At 36.5% G+C, this 24,070-nt stretch overlaps 1 protein-coding gene across 1 annotated transcript in view; it reads left to right on the forward strand.

The window, feature by feature from the left end:
* The first annotated feature begins 9,507 nt into the window (after window positions 1-9,507).
* LOC148956927 (uncharacterized) overlaps window positions 9,508-24,070 on the forward strand; it is a 75,653-nt gene continuing 61,090 nt past the window's right edge. The window contains exons 1-2 of the mRNA XM_089092636.1: window positions 9,508-9,620; window positions 18,250-18,454. Of these exons, the coding sequence (XP_088948762.1) occupies window positions 9,584-9,620; window positions 18,250-18,454 (242 nt within the window). The 5' untranslated portion in view covers window positions 9,508-9,583. The remainder of the gene's footprint in view (window positions 9,621-18,249; window positions 18,455-24,070) is intronic.

A 24,070-nucleotide genomic window follows, 5' to 3' on the forward strand; every position in this document is an offset into this window, starting at 1 on the left:
TAGACACTTTTTTAACTGAATTCACTGCATATAAAAAATTGATAAGAATCATGAAAACTCGGCACTTGTCAATTCAAATAAACACACCCAAAAATAGAACTTACGTTAATCCTAATGATGTATACCAAAAAATGGTGATAATATAATACTTTCTAAAAAAAATTATTAAAACTAATATAAATATTTATGTAAAGCAGGCCACTAACAACTCATTATAATAAATACCTGACCCAACTTAACCTAGCTCATAACCATATATGTATATTAAAAAATTGATTAAAAACGTCTCACATAAACCCACAACATCAGGCTCTCCATCAGACCCAATTTGTCTGACAACACACAGACAACACACACAAAGTGACGACTTACACATAGAGACGACACATACACAGAGACGACACACACACAGAGACGACACACATAGAGTGACAACACACACACACACACAGAGAGAAGATAAACACACAGAGACAACAAACACAAAGAGACGACACACATAGATACAAAACATACAGAGAGACAACACACGCATAGAGACGACACACACATAGAGCCGGCTCACACACAGAGAGAACAAACACACAGAGACGACAGACACAAATTAACAGAGACGACAGACACAAAGAGACGACTCACACACAGAGAGGACAAACATACAGAAACGACACGCACATACACAGAGACGAAACACACATAGAGACAACACAGACACACAGACGACACACACACAGAGACAAAACACACACAGAAACGACAAATACACAGAGACGACACACACGCACACAGAGACGACAAACATACAGAGAAGAAACAAAAACAGAGACGACACACCCACAGAGATGACACACACATAGAGACGACACACGCACAGACACGACACACAAACAAAGTCATAGTGAGAGAGATATCCAAAAAGTTGGGTTGATCTAGGTTCACTTAGACTGGCGCGCCACAGAGTGTCGCGCCACTCTGTGTGTCGTCTGTGTGTATGTTTCGTATCTATGTGTGTCGTCTCTTTGTGTGTGTTGTCTCTGTGTGTTTGTCGTCTGTGTGTGTGTGTGTGTGTTGTCCCTCTATCTGTGTCGTCTCTGTGTGTTTGTCATCTCTGTGTGTGTGTGTCGTCTCTATGTGTGTATCGTCACTTTGTGTGTGTTGTCTGTGTGTGTGTGTGTGTGTGTCGTCTCTGTGTGGGTGTCGTCTCTGTGTGTGTGCTGTCTCTGTGTGTGTGTTTCGTCTCTATGTGTGTTTCGTAACTGTGTGTGTGTCGTCTCTGTGTGTGTGTCGTCTCTGTTTTTGTGTCTTTTCTGTATGTTTGTCGTCTCTCTGTGCGTGTGTTGACTCTGTGTCTGTGTCATCTCTGTGTGGGTGTCGTCTTTCTGTGTGTATTGTCTCTTTATATGTTTTGTCTCTGTGTTTGTATCGTCTCTGTGTGTGTGTCGCTTATGTGCGTTTTTCCTATGTATTTGTGTGTAGTCCCATCGTGTCTGTTGTCTCTTTGTGTTTGTCCTCTCTGTGTGTCAATCGACTATAGGTGTGTGTCGTCTCTGTGAGTGTTTCGTATCTTTGTGTGTTTCGTATCTGTGTGTGTCGTCTCTTTGTGTGTGTTGTCTCTGTGTGTTTGTCGTCTCTCGGTGTGTGTGTCATCTCTCTATGTGTGTCGTCTCTGTGTGTTTGTCGTCTCTCTGTGTGTGTGTCGTCTCTATGTGTAAGTCGTCACTGTGAGTGTGTCGTGTCTGTGTGTGTGTCATCTCTATGTGTGTGTGTTGTCTCTGTGTGGATGTTGTCTCTGTGTGTGTGTGTTGTATCTATGCGTGTGTCGTCTCTATGTGTGTTTCGTCTCTGTGTGTGTGTCTTCTCTGTGTTTGTGTCTCGTCATCTCTGTGTGTGTTGTCTCTGTGTGTGTATTGTCTCTGTGCGGGTGTCGTCTCTATGGGTGTGTCCTATCTGTGTGTGTGTCGTATCTCTGTTAGCGTCGTCTCTCTGTGTTTTTGTTCTCTCTGTGCGGGTTTGTTCTTTCTGTAAGTGTGTCGTCTCTGTGTGTGTGTCGTCTCTGTGCGGGTTTTGTTGCTATGTGTGTGTGTCGTCTGTCTGTGGTTATTGTTTCTGTGTGTGTGTGTCATCTTTGTGCGCGGTGGTTCTCTCTGTGTGTGCGTCTTCTCTCTGTGTGTGTGTGCCGTTTCTGTGTGTTTGTCCTCTCTGTGTGTCAGTCTTCTCTTTGTGTGTGTCGTCTCTCTGTGTGTGTCATCTCTGTGTGTGTGTCGTCTCTGTGTGTAAGTGTCGTCTCTGTGCGCGTGTCGAGTCTCTGTGTGTCTGGCATCTCTGTGTATGTGTCGTTTCTATAAGTGTGTCGTCGCTATGTGTGTGTGTGTCGTCTATCTGTGTGTGGTTTCTCTGTGTGTGTGTGTCGTTTTTGTGCACTTGTCTTCTCTCTCTCTGTCCGTGTTTCGTCTCTGTGTGTGTGCGCGAGGTATTTGTGTGCGTGTGTCGGCTCTACTCGTGTGTCGGCTCTGTGTGTGTGTTGTCTCTGTGTGTGTATAGCCCCTCAGCGTGTGACGTCGCGATGGTTTTTTCGTCAGAGTGTGTGTGCGTGTGTCATCAGAGTGAGCTTGCCTCCTGTGTATTTGTGTGTGTTTGTGTGTGTGTCGTCTCTATGCGAGTGTCTTCTCTGTGTTTGTTGTCGTCTCTGTGTGTGTGTCATCTCTGTGCGTGTGTCGTCGCTATGTGTGTGTGTCGTCTATGTGTGTGTGTTGTCTCTGTGCTTGTTGTCTTTGTGTGTGTGTCGTCTCTGTGCGTGTATCTTCTTTGTGTGTCTTTCGTATCTGTGTGTGTCGTCTCTTTGTGTGTGTCGTATCTATGTGTGTTTGTCGTTTCTGTGTGTGTGTCTCGTCTCTCTGTGTGTGTTGTCTCTGTGTGTGTATCGTCTCTGTGTGTGTGTGTCATCTCTGGGTGTGTGTGTCGTCTCTGTGTTTCTGTGTCGTATCGGTGTGTGTGTCGTATTTGTGTGTGTGTCGTGTCTGTGCGTGTGTGGTATCTGTGTGTGTGTGTGTTTCGTCTCTGTGTGTGTTTTGTCGCTATGTGTGTTTGTAGTCTCTTTGTATGTGTCGTGTGTGTGTGTGTGTTGTCTCTGTGTGTGTGTCGTCTCTGTGGTTTTGTCTTCTCTCTGTGTGTGTGTGTAGTCTGTGTGTGTGTGTCTTCTCTGTGCGTGTGTCGTTGCTATGTGTGTGTCGTCTGTGTGTGTGTGTTTTCTCTGTGTGTGTGTGTCGTCTCTGTGTGTGTGTCTTCTCTCTGTGTCTGTGTCGTCTCTGTGTGTGTGTGTCGTCTCTGTGCGTGTGTCGTCACTATGTGTGTGCGTCGTCTCTGTGTGTGTGTTGTCTTTCTGTGTGTGTATCGTCTCTGTTTGTCTGTCGCCTATCTATGTGTGTCGTCTCTGTGTGTTTGTGTCATCTCTGTGCGTTTGTCGTCTGTCTGTGTGTGTGTGTGTGAACATCGGTGCTCAAGGTAAAAGTTTGCATTAAACAATTTTAGGATATCGAGTGTCCTTACTGAAAAACTAGTGCATTAAAAAAAATAAAAATTAAATTTATCATACGACCTAAAGTATTTCATCAGATACGCCAGCACTCAAAAGCAAACCTTTTGAAATTCTGCTAACAACATCGATTCTCAATGTAAAAGATTGAATCAAACACTTTTAGGATATCAACTGTCCTCACTGAAAAACTACTGCATTAAAAAAAATAAATTAAATTTATCATACGACCTAAATTATTTCATCAGATACGCCAGCACTCATAAACGATCCTTTTGAAATTCTGCTAACAACATCGATGGTCAAGGTAAAAATTTGAAACAGACACTTTTAAGATATCGAGTGTCCTTACTGAAAAACTATTGCATTAAAAACAAAAATTAAATTTATCATACGACCTAAATTATTTCATCAGATACACTAGCAGTCATAAACGATCCTTTTGAAATTCTGGTAACAACATCGATTCTCAAGGTAAAAGTATGAGTCAAACACTTTTAGCATATCGAGTGTCATTACTGAAAAACTACTGAAATAAAAGAAATAAATTAAATTTATAATACGACCTAAATTATTTCATCAGATACGCCAGCACTCATAAACGATCCTTTTGAAATTCTGATAACAACATCGATGCTCAAGGTAAAAGTTTGAATCATACACTTTTAGGATATCAAGTGTCATTACTAAAAAACTATTGCATTAAAAAAAAATTAAATTGATCATACGACCTAAATTATTTCATCAGATACGCCAGCACTCATAAACGATCCTTTTGAAATTCTGTTAACAACATCGATGCTCAAGGTAAAAGTTTGAATCAAACACTTTTAGGATATCGAGTGTCTTTACTAAAAAACTACTGCATTAAAAAAAATTAAATTGATCATACGACCTAAATTATTTCATCAGATACGCCAGCACTCATAAACGATCCTTTTGAAATTCTTCTAACAACATCGATTCTCAAGTTAAAAGTTTTAATCAAACACTTTTAGGATATCGAGTGTCCTTACTAAAAAACTACTGCATTAAAAAAAATAAATTAAATTTATCATACGACCTAAATTATTTCATCAGATACGCCAGCACTCATAAACAATCCTTTTGAAATTCTGCTAACAACATCGATGCTCATGGTAAAAGTTTTAATCAAACACTTTTAGTATATCGAGTTTCCTTACTGAAAAAATTATGCATTAAAAGAAAAATAAATTAAATTTATCATACGACATAAATTATTTCATCACATACACCAGCACTCATAAACGATCCTTTTGAAATTCTGCTAACAACATCGATGCTCAAGGTAAAAGTTTGAATCAAACACTTTTAGGATATCGAGTGTCCTTACTAAAAAACTACTGCATTAAAAAAAAATTAAATTGATCATACGACCTAAATTATTTCATCAGATACGCCAGCACTCATAAACGATCCTTTTGAAATTCTAATAACAACATCGATTCTCAAAGTAAAATTTTTAATAAAACACTTTTAGGATATCAAGTTTCCTTACTGAAAAACTACTGCATTAAAAAAAAAAAATTAAATTTATCATACGACATACATTATTTCATCAGATACGCCAGCACTCATAAAGGATCCATTTGAAATTCTGCTAACAAACATCGATTTTCAAGGTAAAAATTTGAATCAAACACTTTTAGGATATCGAGTGTCCTTACTGAAAAACTTCCGCATTAAAAAAAAAAAATAAAATTTATCATACGACCTAAATTATTTAATCACATACGCCATCACTCATAAACGATACTTTTGAAATTCTGCTAACAACATCGATGCTCAATGTAAAAGTTTGAAACAAACACTGTTAGGATATCGAGTGTCCTTACTGAAAAACTACTGCATTAAAAAATATATTAAATTTATCATACGACCTAAATTATTTCATCAGATACGCCAGCACTCATAAACGATCCTTTTAAAATTCTGCTAACAACATCAATGCTCAAGGTAAAAGTTTGAATCAAGTACTCTAAGACACCCCGCTCCCATCCCTCCTTTTTTAGAGCTATGATCGCAATGAATGGTACCTGTTATCAGACAAAAATGACAATTGCCAAAAAAAAAAAAATAGCGCACGCCATGCTGAATGTGCTTTCAAAAAACTCATCTGGTTGAAAACATGTTTGTTATCGCTAACCATTTCCAAAGATAGATATTGTTCCAATCAGAAAAAACGTCAATTGCCAAAAAAAAAAAAATAAATAACACACGCCATGCTGGATGTGACAATTGTTCCAAATTTATAATAAATATCTTGCTTTTTGCAGTGTGTAGGAACCGGAGGGGAATCCCCGCTCGCTTGGAAAGGTACCATGGAAAGGCAAGAAAAACGTGTTTAATCACGTGTAGAGGTCCCATAGAATAACATAGGAAGGAAAATCAATCCTTAGAACAGCATAAAAAGGAACATAAACCCTTAGAATAGCATAGGAAGGAACATAATCCATCCAAATCCATAGGTACATGCTCTGGAAAGACGCCATGATCCATCCCAAATCCATAAGTACATGCCCTGAAAATGTGCCAAGGAACGTAATCTCCCCAAATAGCACAGGAAGGAACATAGTCGGCTAGAATCCATAAGTACATGCTCTGGAAAGGTGCCAAGGAACGTAATCTCCCCAAATAACACCATTATTAGTACTCTAAGACACCTCGCTCCCATCCCTCCAAAAATATTTTATTCAGAGATTTCTTGTTAAAAAATTATCCAATCACTAATTAGAATCAATCACACTCCTATTACTCAAACATTAATTAATATCGTTCATAGAGTCCAATTTGCGAATTCCTTATCCCTTTTTGCAATTGTCGATCAAACAATTCTGATTGTAAAAGCGTGTTTAATCACGTTGCTCGGAAAGGTATCCATAAGTACATGCTCTGAAAAGGTGCCAAGGACCTTAATCTCCCCAAATAACACCATTATAAGTAGTCTAAGACACCTCGCTCTCACCCCTCCAAAAATATTTTATTCAGAGATTTCTTGTTAAAAAATTATCCAATCACTAATTAGAATCCATCACGCTCCTTTTATTCAAATTTTAATTAATATCGTTCGTAACTTCTAATTTGCAAATTCTTTGTCTCTTTTGCAAATACCAATAAGACAATTCAGAATGTAAAAGCGTTTTTATGCACGTGGCTCGGAAATGTCACCACAAGTGCAGTTTCTGAAAAGGTGCAATGGAATATAATGCTAGCAAATAGCATAGGAAGGAACATAAGGCAAGCAAATGTGAGGGAGTACTGACTCTCTTTGAAAAGGTGTAGAGCTTCCATAGAATAACATGGTATTTCCTATAGCAGTCGTAGAATTCAATATTAGCATTCTACTGTCATTTGAGCTGTGATTATCGAGATGATTACTGAAACGTACCAATAAATATCTGAGAAACTAGTTATTTTTTTTAGTTGGTTGCTTTACTTAGCGCTTTTTACTAATAACTCGGTAGTAACAGTTTTTGTAACTGTTGCTTTACAGGTTTCTCTTCAAATACCCAAAGGCCTGGGTTTAATACCAAGAAAGTTGGATTCTAAGTACATTCGGGAAAAAGGGATCTTTGTTTCTTCCGGATTCTTTCGTGTCAAAGGAGCAGATTTCTTCTTCTTTTTTTTAGTACAATTAAGAATCCGAGATCCAAGGGTGCGTCTTGGCACAGCCACTAAACAGAAAAGCAGGTATGATAAAAGGGAAAGGGACGTGTGAAGACGTGATAAAAGGCCACTTTTACCGCTGGCCAAGCCATATTGAATAGGGCTGCGAAGCGTGACATCAATTCTTGGGCGGGAAATTCAAATAACAATGAAACGTGGATGCGTAGACATGTTTTTTCGGAACTTTGGCGAATTGTTTTGGCCTAAAATATTTGACGTAGATCCCACTAATCCACCAGAACGTTTTCAGGTCGAAATAATACTAGGAATATTGACAATCAGTTGTTAGTTACAACTAGAAACCACGTTTCACGGTACTTTGAATTTCGCACCTTGCTTTTTACGTCATTACCGCGCAGCCCTATGTTGTATAACTTAAAAACCGTCTTCCGGGACTTTTTTTGAAATTTCGGGATTTTTTTTTGAAGAAAAATTGGAATTTTATTTTTGAGCGGGTGGCAACGCTGCATGTGTAATAGGAAAAAGTGACACCATCAGTGCCATCGTAGGGTTACCTAGTTTTTGCATGGATATCAACAACTTGCAGTCCTCCGTTCTTCTTCTTTAGGTACATATCAGTTTTTTTCAGTCTTGGGGGTTCTTTTCCTTGCCAAATAAACCCCCGTAAATGATTTTTTCTAAGTTTTAAAAGATCGCTTTTGAAGGTGCTGAAATATTCGACAGATACCGAATAACAGGCAAGCTGTATATATTTACATATTGCGCCCTTTGGAATATGCATCCGGCGTGCCTCATGCCTCCAGGTGTCCCTCAAAATGCCCAGTTGTTACCCCTCGGAAAATATTCTTACACACCAAGCACTTTATTTTCACCTGATTTGTCCTTAAACTTGACATATTTTTTTTATTGTTAATATGTTCTTTGCAATTGAAATCAATCGTGAAACTGAACTGAACCCCGATGTGGCGATGATTCACAAGCCGTAAGTTCTCAACAAGTTGCTGCCGAATAAATTTTCATTGAGTCATCCATTGTTTCCGGTCGATTTTGCCGCTCCAATTACTGTATGAGATCGAGATAGTGGTCTCTTTCAATCAAGTCTAAAAATTGAGTAAGTAAAATAGTATTATTTACCGACTGAGCCTGAGGTTTTCGAGACTTAGGATGAATCTAGATTTCAGTGGATGTCACGCCAATGTTTTCATCTTCTTTCAGTAATTTCATTCATCTCATTTATTTATTTCAAAAATTGAGTCCGTAAAACCGCAGCGCTTCGTGCCGCGGTTTTACCGACTCAATGTTTTTTACCGAGTCACCGAAAATATAGGGGGGGGGTGTCAACCCCTCCCCCCATACGTGACGCCCCTGACTGTGACTACTACTTAATATGCATGGTTAAACTTAGTGTCATCTATTTTAGTTTCTTGTGGGGTTTTAGAATTAACAAGATACTATCGTGACTTAAGTTGCCTTAAGGATCCCGACACAAGCAAGAGTCTTTAGCACCTGACTTTTATTTCCAGAAACATCATTCTGGGTCGTGAAGACCGAGTCTTGTCTGAATTCTTTCCAACCATTCCAAGAATAAAGGTTTGTTGGGTCTATGTAGCCTTTTCTAATCCTTGAGATTGTTTAAAAGATCAATTACCTCTTAGATGAACCTATTCCTGGATATATTCCTAAAATATCAATGAGCTGAAATGTTTATGTACCTATATGGGGTACAACTTTAGTATGTAGGTAGTTTTCCAGGTAATTCTAAAAGATCAAACACCATTCGGAAGAGCATGTTCCTGACCAGCGTCAGTGGTCAGTGGGCTAGATATAACGTGAAAAAAACCTTTCAGACTATGGGTAAAGATTGTTTCATTTAGGTGTCGTATTTTCTAAACCTGGCTCCTAGACTATAGATATTGTATTTAAATGTTGGCTACTTGCAACTAATAGAGCCCCCGCCTACAAAACGAAATAGTAGTCATGTGATTCAATCGGAAAAATAATTAAGTAGCAATTCGAAATCCAGATTAGAAATATATTTTATTAAAAGGTAGTTTACGAAGTCGTCGGAGCAAAAATTAGGGTAGTTAACCTCTAATTAGTTGATTTATAATTGCGATTGTGTAGGTATATTAAAATAGTGACTCAGTAAAAAAAGAAATGAAGTCTTACAGCCCGCCCACCAATCTTCTGTAAACGTAATTTACAAGTAGAAATATTTGTTCTGTAAGTGGCTTGCGGGTAAACAATATTCTTAAGTAAACATTTTCAACGGAAATGTGTCCAACTATAAGTCAACCAGTAGGATTCCAGGCTAAATTTGATAACGTTCTAGATAAGCATTTCATTGACTGAGATAACAGCTTTTCTTTTCAAGAGATAGAACAGTTATAGGGTCGTTTCAAAATGATTTACTTAAAAACTGTTTTGCTTTTTTTTTTGGGTAAGTGTCTATGTACTTTTTCTTTGCCTGAGTCTTGTGAATCAAAATGTGTACTGAATGTGGCTGTGTTTGACAACAAATGTGGCTAAGTCATTAATTTCAAATACAGATAGGTTATTCACTTCTATTTCTTGCAGAAAGTTCTTTTCATCTATGATCTTTTTGTGACATTTTTGAAACAATCTTAGAACCAATGGGACTTTCAGAACCGTTCCATTTAGAAGTTCCCAGCTAGCCACTTGTTAGATTTATTTGAGCTATAACAAAATATTAATTTAATTCTTCAGTGCGTTTTTCAATCCCCGAATATCACGAATAAACATCTTACAAAGAAAAACTGTTAAGTTGGGAGCTGGTATCGTGTAACAAAGTCAATCTATACACCACGATCTGAAAAATAATTTCGGCTTTTCGGCTGAAACCTTAAACAAACTTAATGGGTTTCAACTTTTCAAATCAATCATTTTGGTATGAGTTTCGCGTTCCCACTCTCCAGAAGGAAACACTATAGAGTTTTAGAAAATACTATAAATCATTCTTAAATATTTAAGTGCGCCATGAATCCAAACTACTGCTTTATTGCTTTGCAATAAAACATGAAACTTAAACAAATTTGTTTTGTCATTTCTAAAAACTCAAAATTTGCGAACTAAGGCAACAATACTTTGGCTCAAAATATAACACCTATTAATTGTTTCTAATGCATTTGATGGTTCGAACAATTTGATTTTATGTTTATCACAGAGCAAATGCCACTCACAATTTATCAAATAATTTTGAAGTATCGTCATCTTGCTGCATAATTATTTCCTAATCTTAGCTTTGCAACATCCACTATGATATATCTAACTTCTCTAAAATGAGCAGAAACGAATTAGCACAATTATGGAATCCTTCAGCCCTGATGATGAACATGCTTCACGACTCTAACATTTATTGCAACTGTCTATAAAGTGTCGAGTGACTCTGGATACTTCAGTTTGGAAGGTATGTGGGCCAATGAATCGCCATATACCTCTAAAAATCCATCCCTTCCGCTTGTCGCTTTAGCCCGTTATGCCCGTGCCACATTATAGTCAGACGTGTCGATAAAATCAAAATTACGCACAACTACAGCCCCAATTACGTTTGCCGTTAGTAATTTCTCGAGTTGAACATGGTTCAACTTTCAAGCATAAATTTCCTGACTGACCAATCAGAGTCAAAGTTTCAGACATACTTTTTAAAACTAGAAAAGATGGAAACTTAGATCAATGGTTTTTCTATCCGGGAGAGAAATCTGACAGAAGTTAAGAAGACTTAGTAATAGTAGAGAACAACTGAAAACAAATTACTGTTGGCGTAAACTCTTTAAACTAATTTCTTGCAATTTTAATTTTTTGCTTTTTAAATACAAGTGTGACGCTAAAATCAAGAAAATCGCCTTGTCATTCATGATATTTGGCTTTCTTTATCGATAGATGTGACTATGATGTGGCACGGGCATTATATTTATGCCATAAGTTTCGAGTGGATATTAGCACTTTTGCGCAAAAGTTCACTTCCAAGCACCCTTGTGCTCTTGTTACATGAATTTAAAGCCAATGTTTTCTTTGTATGATTATAGCTCGAAGATTTTGCAAGATGCATACGTTCTGGCAAAAGTTAGGCAATGACGGAAGAGGTTGGGGCCCCAACCCATTAATAATTGAAGGGGTTGAATAAAAGAAGAATTCGTATTTCAGCATTGATTTTCCTAGTCCATTTTTTTTTCCTGTTTATAGAAAAGTAAAAAAAAATTTATCGAAAATAAAGTCTTTCAAAGAAAAGTAAAGAGCCATCTTAAACTTAAGACTTGCAGAAATAAATTCCTATAATAAGTCAAACTAAAAAAGGCCAGAAATTACTGTTAAAGAATAAATGAACCCCAAAACGAACAGAAATTACATAAACAATCATAGCAAACAAGCATACAACAAGTACTAATATAAATGAATAGATAAATCTTAAAAAAAGAAAAACCTAAGTTTATTAATAAAATCAAGCTTATAACGAGCAACGGTCACTACAAACAAGAGTTTTGCTCCTGCCCCTTCCTTAACTATTAAAGTCTAAAGCCTACAGTGCCATTAGCGTTTCATTAAAAACTGTAGGTGTCTTCAACAATCCTTGGAAAGAACTAGTATAATTAAACTGAACATAAAATATATAATGGATATTAATTGTTGAAAGCTCAGCAGTTCAAGATTTTATTTCTGTGTGATTTTTGTTTTCATTTTCAATGTTGTAAGTACAAAAGAAAATGTTTGTAATATATTTGATTTTCAATGAAGCGCAAATGACGCAGTAGGCCTTAGAATTTCATAGTTAGGGAAGGGGGCTGTAGCCACCGTAGCCAAACTCTTGTTTGAGGTGATTTTTCTTCATTTTAAGTTTGATTTGAATATTCAATTTAATTTTAATTAGCTTATAAGAATTTCGAAAAATGTGTAAAATTCTATCAATAGCATTCGGGGATAAAGGAAGGGGGGGGGGGGGGGCTGGTTGCCCTTCGTTCACTTTTGGATCTCAAAGAAGGAACTAGAACCTTCAATTTACAATTAAAAGACCCCCTCCAAGGTTTGTACGACCACACCTTGACAAAAATCGTATATGTTAGCAATGGACAATTTGCAAAAGTTGCAGCCCTTGCCCCAGGGGCTGATGGGGGTTTGTAAATCCCTGAGCTATAGTTATTTAACGTTTAGATTATTTTGAGTAAAATTTCTATCTTAAAATTTTGATTATAAGCATTTGGGGAAAAAGGGCGTGAGGGGGGGGGGTGGCTACCAACCGATCAATTTTGACTCTTAAAAACGGCGCAGGAAATGTTTATGTCAAATCGAGCGAGCCTCATCCGGAGTTTATACGACCACCACTTCCATAGAAACCTTTTATATTAACAAAGGGCAACTAGCACAATTTATAACCTTATAACAATTAATAACAATTTATTGCCAAGGGGGCTGTGGGAAGGGGTATCAAACAAAGGAAAGTAAAACTCTCATAGACTTAGACTAAACTGATGATTTGAGTTTCCTAGATGAAAATGTTAGCAAAATAAATGATTTTTTGGAGTTTAAAGAGTTCAGGGTGCAAAAGTACGCTTGAAAATTAATATTCAGAAGACTGAGTTGCCTAGACTGGGAATACTTGAAGATGACGAAGTGATATTTGGTAACGAGAAGATCGATAAAGGGGACAGCTTTCCTACCTGGGTAGTATAATCAGTAATAATGGTAGATGAAGTTAATCTGTGAAAAGTAGAATAGCCAAGGCCCAGGATCTTTTTTTACAATTGAAGAAAGTTTGGAAGAAACAGAAGATAAGTTTGCGAACCAAGATTAGAATATGGAAGCTAAAGTAATGGCAGTGGTCAAGTATTGGTCTGAAACGTTTGAGCTACAAAAGAAGGAGGAGGATTTGTTAGATGCCTTCTAGATGAATTGTCTACGGATTTTGTTGGGTGCTCTGAGTTAATGTTGTTTACATTTTGACAAATAAAACGTACACTTTTCAAAATAACCGCCGGTTTCGGTAAACAACAAACGACATTCTAGGCCTTAAAGTCTTTAAAGGTGTAATTGCCCCATTGTTGTTTGTGGCAATTTATATTTTTCAGTAAGGTTCCTCTATTCATTAATATTGTTTTCTTTCCTCTTTAAGTTTCACTTAATATATGACTTTGTTTTTCCTTCATTCAGTTTCGACATCGTTCTTTCCATTATTCATTTATTTATTTTATTTTATTTTTACTTTTTCTATTAAATTATCAGAAGTAAAGACATAACATTCTCTAATGTGTTCGTCTGATGGCGTCTGCCTTCAATGTATTATTTTTTATTATTTTTACTCCTGTTACCACTTCCTATAGAAGCGGTGCTTCTCGAAATTTAATTTTGAACTCGTTTGATTGCAAATGATTAGTTTTACTGCCCTTCTTAGGGGGTTCAGAGGTGATAGGTCCCCCTTCCTTGCCTTTTTACTAGACATATAATCAAAATCTTGAGATATCTATTTTTCTCAGAATAATCAAAAAGTCCAAAAAAATATGCCACAGGAAATGACTTTACCCCCAGAACTTTTTGGGCCTATAAATTGTAACTTAAGGCTAATACTATGAATTACGCAAGTTGCCAATTGATTACAGACAGTTTTTATAGTCAAAAAATGGAGGGGGGGGTGTTTGATGTACGAAAGCCGATTTTCTCAAAATTTTAAGGGATACTTCTTTTGGCCAAGAGGCTTACACAATTTGTTTCTAAGGGGAGGTTGTTAGGCATATCAGAAATAGACCAAAGTTAGACAGGTGGAATGTCTACAAGATGTAACTTTAGAGCATAGCTAACCTTGGCTCCGATCAAGACAAAAGTTTCTATCCATGGGGAGACCCTTATCCTTTTTCTGTACCTAATTTAATATCTGAAAGATCTCTTGACGCGTTCCAATACTGTATTAGGCTATACGGTGTTAAAAAAAAGGAATATAAGAGTCGTAAATTCGGAGCGCAGGCAACTTTGACTCCGTTCAAAAGTCGATTCTATTTACAAATTAGTTCCATTCTTTTGCTATCGCTATTCCAATGTCTGAAGATTTCTGGATAAGCTTCTGCCAAAATTTGTCTTGTTCCAATACCAAACTATATGGTTCAAAATATTGTTTGATTGGAAATCATTATCAGATTATAAACAATTTTTGTCTGGTGCGCAATATTCCCGGTACTAATTATTCTCACCCTGCATTGTCAAGTTCTATTTTTCTGCCAAAAATCATTATTTTTCATTTCCATATATGTGAAGGTTTTATCTCGTTACCAAGGCCGTACCCAGGATTTTTTTTTCGGAGGGGGTTTTACTAAAAAAAAAAATTCGGGAAGGGTTTTACACAAAAAAAACTAAAAAAACACATACAAAATTTGTTTATATCCATTTTTGTTACGTTTTTACGAGTCAGACAAACATTTCGGGGCGGGGGTCAAACCCCTCTAAACCCCCCTCTGGGTACGGCCTTGCTCGCTACTGAGTACATTTCCTAAGCTTGAATTTTTCTTTTTAGCTTTCAATACATGTCAATCCACTCATCAAGAGTGGTAATGCTTAAACAGCTGATTACGCTTGAATTCAGTTATATTTTTTAATTTTCAGAGATTAATGACTTTATAACAAATAATAACAGTTTTTGGCAGATTTTCTGCAAATCACCTTTGAAGGTACTTACCTTTTTTCTGAATATATTTTACACTCTTATATCTTTTGCCAAAACTTCCATTTTATTCTCTAATTAGATTCGTCCTCATCTAATGGACAAATATTTCCACATTTTGATTTTATTGACTTTTCTCCGGTAAATGAAGATTTATATCAACCAAAATGTGTATTATATCATATTTTCAATAATATAAGAATATTATAAAATTAAATAATGAATATTTACAAATAAGATTGGTATATTCCCATCCCTTCAAAAAGCCTGATAATATTTTTTTTATTCTAATTACAAAAACTAATTAGACCCTCCCCTTCAACGTTTTACTATGTTAATATAATTTTTTTATTTTTTATAACATACCGAACAAATTCAGTGGTCATTCAGGAATTGGATTACGGACACGGACAGGGACTAATCCTTCATGCATAGATAAATTTAATATTGATATAATCGCCCCTTACTGCTTATTGTTATGTATTAATTAGTATTAATGGATATAGCCCTTCTCAACCCTCTAAAAGACAGAGGGTTATAAATAAGCTCAGATTTCTAAACTCAGACTCTGATGATTCATGCACGATAGTGTGAAACGAAACCACAATAACATTCATAATTAAATTATTTCTTTATCTTGTGTTTGATTTCAGTGGTAGTCAAAGTCCATGTCTTTCTTTTTCTCCTCAGTCTAAATACGTTCGATTCTAACTATTCCCACGCCTTATCACGCTGGATTCTTGTACCAATTTATTAGCAAATTTCACAGAGTTTACACGTATAAATAATTTGTGAATTTATTCATAAATTCGACTCTGATTAACTTTTTTTGTTACTTTTCCCTAAGTTTTTCCTGAATTTGAATGTTTTAGGCTCTGTTCATACATATGTCAAGAGGTAAAATAACCCATACTAAACGGTGTTTTGAACATTAGAAACAATTGACGGCTTCAGGGGCAATCCTTCATCTTGCCAGATGAAATAATTTGTTTAATCGATGTACCACTTAAAATATTTTATTTGGTTCTAGGCGAATACCCCCACCCCCGGCAAATACCCCCCGGAAAATTACCCCCCGGAAAATAACCCTCGCGGAAAATACCCCCCCCCCGCAGAAAATACCCCCTGGAAAATACCCCCCCCGCAGAAAATACTCCTCCCGGAAAATAGCCCCCGTAAAATACCCCCCCCATGGAAAATACCCCCCTCCCAAAAAAATACACCGCCCATGGAAAATAAGGCTTTCTAAATTTAGAATTTTATTTGAGTTTTATTTTTTTAATTTCCGTAGCGGGATGGAATTTGGTACTTGTATATTATGCGCCACTCACCCAAGTTTACGCTGTGTAAAATTCGAGAATACACCGTTTTTTTTTGTTAGTTTCTTCGTTACTTTAGAAATAAATTTGCACTATAGATTTGCACATTTGGAGGGGGGGTAAGCATAATGGGTCTACATGCAAAATGTGTTTGGTACAATTATTCTTCATATTAGATAGATAGACAAATAAGTGTATTTTAGAGCCAAATATACGGCCATAAATACAATAAAATAACATAAATGAATATAGTTAATGGGGGGGGGGTTAACCCCCCCCCCACACACACAAAAAAAAGTGCCCTCCACCACGAAAAACACCCCTCCTTTCCTTTGGAAAGTACCCCCGCGTAAAATACCCCCTCCTTTGAAAATACCCTCGTGGAAAATACCCTCCCACCCCCTGTGGAAAATAAGGTTTCTAAATTTGAAACTTTTATTTGAGTTTTTTTTATAGTTTTGTTGAAAAGTGCTAAGGAACAGGAAAAAGAGGAATTTACACACCAGAAGTGTCTTAAAATCTTAGAAAAAAAAAATACAAATCCATTTGTGTTGAAAAGGCTTCCATATGATTTTCTGCAATTTTTGGCAGTAGCGGGTGCCAAATTAAAAAAAAAATTGAAGAAGAAAAATAATTTAGGCAAACAATCATCAATATTAAGCTAAAACATATGGCACCAAAAAGTTTAAGAATGTTTGGCTATCCTTCGAAAAGATAGCTGGCTTTGGGAACCAACACATTCTAAATTGTTTAATTTTTTAGGGACGAAAGTGTTGTCAAATTCTATAGGATTATTTTTCTTATCTGCCTAGTATAAAATATAAACAAGTCAGCATTAACAAATAAATGACGCATAAAACTAACAGGAATTGCAGTAGACGGCTTAGCCAAACTTAAATCAATAAAAAATCCAATGGAGTATGAATGTCAACACCCAAGTTTTCTTCATACCAGAAAATAATTTGCAATTTACTTTTAAAAAAAGGGGTCAGTTATTGTCAGTTTGATATACATATTGTGATATGTATTCCTTATAGTCTTAATACTTCTTTATTTGTTGAAGTCAAAAAAATGAAAACATTTAAAATGTATTTTGTTTTCAGTAAAGTGCAAATTACTTTCTTGTCTTGAGGAGGTGTGGGGGTTGTCAGCCCTACTCATGCTAATTGTTGCTATTTTGAGTTTGAATAGATTATTTATTGTTATTTCTGTTCGTTTTGGGTTCTAACTATCTAATATGCAGAAAAATTGCACCAAACACATTTTGCATGCAGACCCGTTATGCTTAACCCCCCCCCCCTAATGTGCAAATCTATAGCGCAAATTTATTTCTAAAGTAACGAAGACACTAACAAAAAAAAAAGTGTGTTCTCGAATTTTACACAGCGTAAACTTGAGTGAGTAGCGCATAATACACAATTACCAAAATTCCACCCCCCCCCCCCTAGGGAAATTAAAAAAATAAAACTCAAATAAAATTCTAAAATTTGGAAAGCCTTAATTTTTTTTTTTTGGGGGGGGGGGTATTTTCCGCGGGGGGCATTTTCCGGGGGGAGGGGGTATTTTCTGGGGGTATTTTTCACGGGGGTATTGGCCGGGGGGGGGGGTAAACGGCGGCCAACATTTTATTTTATTCCTTGAATATGTTTTCAACACTTTAGATGAGTATGAGAGCATCTACTCCAAATGGTATAAAAATAACTCGCCTTTTCTCACTGATAGCCCCACATCCGCTTATGAAGCTATCTGCGTTTCCGGTCACACGTGCCTATGTTTTTCTAGAAGCCTTATCAAATATTTAAAAAGACTTTACAATTAGCGTCTTTTAGTTTCAGTAAATCAAATTTCAAGCAACACTTTCACATCTTCTGACTATCCGAAAAATATTCCTCCGAAGATAAGTGAATGCTATGCGGACCAGCAATTAAATGATCGTTACCTCAGACACCCCATTTCTATTCATGGTCTAATTTATCTACTCAACAAAATCGAGAATCATGATACGGTCAAGCTTTGGGATACTACACGATTAATATCAACAGTTCTAAAGCGGTAAGTGAATTTACTTTTAAACAATACTATTTTTGCAGCACTTTTTAACGTTTCTGTCGATATGTCAGTGCGAAGAATACCAGATAACATAAACGTTTGCTACGACTCCCCAGCTTTGGCAGCTCAACAATTTCAACATCCCAATAGCATTCATAATTTACTTTCTATTGTTAGAAAATTGGAGATACATCCAACAGTAACGGCATGGGACGCTGCGAGGTTAACCTCAAGTCTCCTTAGAAGGTAATATAAAATATAAATTTATCATTATTACAATATTAAAAGAGATCTGTTTATGTCGAATGGTCCGTCAAATCTGTGAGACGAATGGTCCGTCAAAATATTGTAAAAAGGGACGAGTTTCAACCTCCTGGAAAAACAGAAAATGCGGGGGGGGGGGGGTGATTAAAATATGGGATGGAAAGATACCCCTAATAAGTTTATGCTCTACAAAAAGGAATTCTGATCCGTATCTTTAAATCAACGAAAGAGGTATCGGTATAGTATAATGCCATTTTTTTTGCTAAAATAGAACAGTTTTGGCCCAAATATTGTTTGTAGGTTTTTTTCAGGAGTGATCGTATCGAACCAATGGCTTATATTAGAATTAAAACTTCGTTAATTCTATATTAAAATTAAATCTTCGTAGTTTAGAACTTTGGTTCCTATTAACAGGATATCACTCTCTACTTACAGGTTGTCGCTACGAGCTGTTTGATACGATGCTCTCTTGTAAATGAAGGCTGCCACTCGCTCTTTCGACCCTGTTTTTACATTCAAGTTTAATATTCGTAAAGAACGATTGGAAAATGACAATCAATCTTGAAAAAATGCACGCTCTCTAGTATTCATAAAGAGAATGGGGTCTAAACTTACGAAAAAAGAATTATAGTGCCATCATTTTCACGGTTTTCAACCTTGACAAATTTGGGATACGCATTTTAGCGATAACTTTAACCTTGGCGTATTCTATAAAATTGAATCACCAGTAAAAAGGCTGACATGGCAAATCACCCCGCTGCAACCATATTCAGGTCTAGTAGAAAACGAAGTAAAATTAAAGATTAATTTTTACCCAGTCCCCCCCCCTTATCCCCCAGACCCTCTTCTATATTTATCTTAAGGCTCATGGACAATTAGAAATTTCGGGCAAAAAAATGTCCTTTTTTATTATCAAGAACATATCCCCTCTTCCCACCTACAGGGTGACCCACTGGCCCTCCTCCACAGTAGCTGATGTGCAATTATACGTCACTTTGCAAAATTTTATTAGACATCAAATGAGTCAACTAGGTTAAATGAAACTTCAAAATAAATGTCTATATTAATTGTTTATTTTATACGGACTACGTGAATCTTTAGGAAGCAACCCCCCCCAGTATCTCACCGAGCTTCCGTCGAAACTGGGATGCTCAGTATTTAGTTGTTTGATAATTTGAAATCGGTTGGCTATATTGGAATTTTCAATCGACAGCAACTCTACCCTCTTAGGGTTACGATCGTATTTTGATGCCTAGAAGTGGGAGAAAAAGCCAATTTGCACTAGAACTTTTAATTTTTGTTCGAATGAGTCGTTTCTGAATTTTTTTTAACTTTTGTTCGGATAAGATAACCCCAGAAAAAAACACGCGATTATTTCCCATCTCAAACAAATGGAAAATTCCATACTTTTGTAGATAGGAACTAGAAAACTCTGTAATAGCTTCCTCTGACTTTCTGAATTCGATGGTGTAACTTTTGCCAAGATCACTTGCTCTTTTTGGGGTGTTTACCCCCCTTTTTTTCGGAAATCTGGTGAAACTCCTACGACAAATAGCTTTTGATGACTATCTTTAAATTTGATGAATTTTATGTACGGTACCTGAAATCACCAAAAAAGTGATTCTTTTGATGCGTTTGTTTGTCTGTTGAATGTGTTATTTTAACAGCCTTGTTTTTTAGAGTTTAGAGAACTACAGATCTGAGTTTCTCTTTAGTTACAGGTTGTCACCACGAACTATTTAATCTCCATAGTTGGGTTTTGTAGTTTTAATGTGAAGAGTTTATTTTGTTAGGAATTAAGAAAATGTTGGTACCTTCTTTACCTTACTTTGTGTATGTCTGCGTTCCAGTTTACTGCGTTTCTACCTGCGTTCCAGTTTGCATTTCACAGTGAGTTGGCCACAAGAAACAAACTGCTAAAACAATGAATCTTCATAGATATTCTTTTGAGTAGCAAGAGCATAAGCATCATCTGGTAAAAGCCTATTTGTATATTTGCATAAAAAAGAAGCACAATAGGCTTTACTAATTTAAATTTCAGCGCTTCTCAAAAAAAATAAAATAAATTACAAAACATTTTACAGGAAAAAAGTTGGTATAAAAATCACAGTTGTTAAAAATAGAAAAAAAAGTGAAAGCCCCACATGAAGAAATTGCCAAATCTCTCCAAGAAGGGGAGGTCTATCTTTCCATTTAAGGGCTTCCGACCATGAAAAACCAACAGGCTATCACAAAATTTGGTATATCTGCGACTTGGGACCTATTTAGCCCAAAATTGTTAAAAACAGAATATGCCACTTTGCTGCACCGATGCCTTTCGTGGATTTAAAAATACACTCACAATTTTAATTTCCATTTAAATGGTCCTTCTACCAATATTTTTTATGATCGCTGGTTCAATAGGATCACTCTAAGCAAAAAAAGAAGAAGAAACAAAGACGGATGTGTGCTGTGATTGTATAATTATGATATTTTTTCATAGCAAGGACTCCAAACCTTGTTAGATAATCATAAATGGGACATTTTGGGATGTTTTACGGGAGTAGAAAGGGGGGTACCAGCGCAGACAGGACATAATTTATGCATGGTTTATTGATCCACGCAGGGGGACTAGATTTATGAGAAATTGATTTACATAATCGGTGGGGGAGAATGTATTGATTTACGAAAGGAGAATTAAGAAAAAAACATGGCTTCTTTGATCTTTAGGCTAACCTAACCTGTGAAATTGATTTACATAATCGGCGGGGGAATTATTGATTCACGAAGGGGGAATTAAGAAACAAACATGGCTTCATTGATCTTTAGTGTCAGGAATTAGAAATGACATCACTTGTTATCTGGGAATTATGCGGGAGTCTAAAGAGATAGAAATTCTATTTTTAAATACGGCTTCAATGAGCTATAAGTCGGAGAGATAAATTGATATTCTAACGAAACCTTAATAGTGTAGCTAGGAACATTTATGAGATGAAGAGATTAACGTAGGAAAGGGTTTCCTAGAAATTTGAAATGTGACAGCACAGGGATGCCAAAAACAAAAGGAACACACAGAAATTACTTTTAGGGGATTATTTGGGTGAAACGGTTTTAAACATTTTAGGGAATTATTTCGGCGAAACAGTTAGAGAAATTTTAAAAGATGATTTTAGAAAAGGTTTTAGAAGAGGTTTTGAGTGTGGTCGTTATAGTAAACAAGTTCTATTTGAAAAGTATCGTGAGGTCCTCTACCCGAAAACCCAAAGGACCCCGATCGCCCTACCCCGATCCAAAGGGCTCCAATCCCCATACCCCCAATCCAAATGAACCCCCCGGTCCCCCAAGGTTCCCCCGGCGCCCCCCCGCCCCCTCCGCCCCCCAAAGGCCCTCCCCGGGCCCCCTCTTTCGGTGATGTAAGTTGTCTGAAACTTATGATTTGGGGTGTATGGGTTGCTATTTTTGACTTTTCTGAGTTGGATTTCTTAGTCTTTCATAGGTATGTGTTGTCTGAAACCTATGATTTGGGATGAATGGTTTGCTATTTTTTACTTTTCTGAGCTGGATTTCTAACCCTTTCATAGGTGTGTGCTGTCAGAAAATTATGATTTGGGATGTGTAGTTTGCTATTTGGACTTTTCAGAGCTAGAATTCTTAGTCTCTCATAGGTGTTTGTTGTCTGAAACTTCTAGTTTGGGATGAGTAGTTTGCTATTTCAGACTTTTATGAGCTAGGCTTTCCTAGTATATCGTAGGTGAATGTTGTCAGAAAATTATGATTTTGGATATGTAAATTACTATTTCGGGCTTTTCTGAGCTAGATTCCTTAGTCCCTAATAGGTTTTTGTTGTCTCAAACCTATAGTTTGGAATGTGTAGTTTGCTATATTCGAATTTTCAGAGCTATGTTTCTTAGCCTTTCATCGTTGTGTGTTGTCAGAAACTAATGATTTGGGATATGTAAATTACTATTTTTGTGTTTTCTAATCTAGATTTCTTAGCCTGTCAAGGGTGTTTGTTGTCTGAAACCTATAGTTTGGGATGAGTAGTTTGCTTTTGGACTTTTCAGAGCTGGATTTTTTAACCTTTCGTAGGTGTGTGTTGACTGAAACTTATGATTTAGGATATGTAAATTACTATTTTGGGCTTTTATAAGCTAGATTTCTTAGTCTTTCGTTGGTGTGTGTTGTCTGAAACCTATGATTTGGGATTTGTAGTTTTGCTTTTTTGACTTTTCAGAGCTAGGATTCTTAGTCCTTCATAGGTGTTTGTTGTCTAAAACCTATAGTTTGGGATGAGTAGTTTTCTATTTCAGGCTTTTCTGAGCTAAGGTTTCTTAGTATTTCATAGGTTTGTATTGTCTGAAACTTATGACTTGAGGTGTCTAATTTGCTCTTTCAGGACTTTGTGAGCTATGGTTTCATAGTATTTCATTTATGATTTTTGTCTGAAACTTATTATTTGGGATATGTAAATTACAATTTCGGACTTTTCTAAGTTCGATTTCTTAGTCTTTCGTTGGTGTGTGATGACTGAAACCTGTGATTTGGGATATAAGGTTCTTAGTATTTCGTTGGTGTTTGTTGTCTGAAAAATATGATTTGTGATTTGTAGTTTGCTTTTTGGACTTTTCAGAGCTAGGATTCATAGTCCATCATAGGTGTTTGTTGTCTGAAACCTATAGTTTGGGATGAGTAGTTTGCTATTTCAGGCTTTTCTGAGCTAAGGTTTCCTAGTATTTCATAGGTGTGTGTTGTCTGAAACTTATGATTTGAGGTGTATAATTTGCTATTTAAGGCATTTCTGAGCTAAGGTTTCATAGTATTTCGTAGGTGAATGTTGTCTGAAACTTATGATTTGGGATATTTAAATTACTATTTTGTGATTTTCTAAGCTAGATTTCCTATTCTTTCGTTGGCGTGTGTTGTCTTAAACCTATGTTTTAGGATGAGTGGATTGATATTTCTGACCTTTCTGATCTTGATTTCATAGCCTTTCATTGGTATGTGTTGTCTGAAACCTATGATTTGGGATGGTTAATTTGCTTTTTTTTACTTTTCTGAGCTAGGTTTCTTTGCCTTTCATAGGTGTTTGCTGTCAGAAAATTATGATTTGGGGTTTGCAATTTGCTTTTTAGACTTTTCAGAGCTAGGATTCTTAGTCCCTCATAGGTGTTTGTTGTCTGAAACCTATAGTTTGGGGTGAATAGTTTGCTATTTCAGGCTTTTCTGAGCTAAGGTTTCTTAGTATTTCATAGGTGTCTGTTGTCTGAAACTTATGATTTGGGGCATGTAATTTGCTATTTCCGACTTTTCATAACCAGATTTCTTAGTCTTTTGTAGGTATGTGGTGTCTGAAACCTATGATTTAGGATGTTTGGGTTGTTATTTTTTGACTTTTCTGAGCTGGATTTATTAGCCTTTCTTAGGTGTGTGTTGACTGAAACCTATGATTTGGGATTGAGTGGTTTGCTATATTTGACTTTTCTGAGTTAGATTTCTTAGCATTTCATAGGTGTGTGCTTTCAGAAAATTATGATTTGGGAGATGTAGTTTGCTTTTTGGACTTTTCAGAGCTAGGATTCTTAGTCCCTCATAGGTGTTTGTTGTCTGAAACTTCTAGTT

The sequence above is a fragment of the Artemia sp. Qi Xiang Cuo genome, chromosome 1, assembly GCF_049724085.1.
Source record: "Artemia sp. Qi Xiang Cuo chromosome 1, ASM4972408v1, whole genome shotgun sequence".
NCBI lineage: Eukaryota > Metazoa > Arthropoda > Branchiopoda > Anostraca > Artemiidae > Artemia > Artemia sp. Qi Xiang Cuo.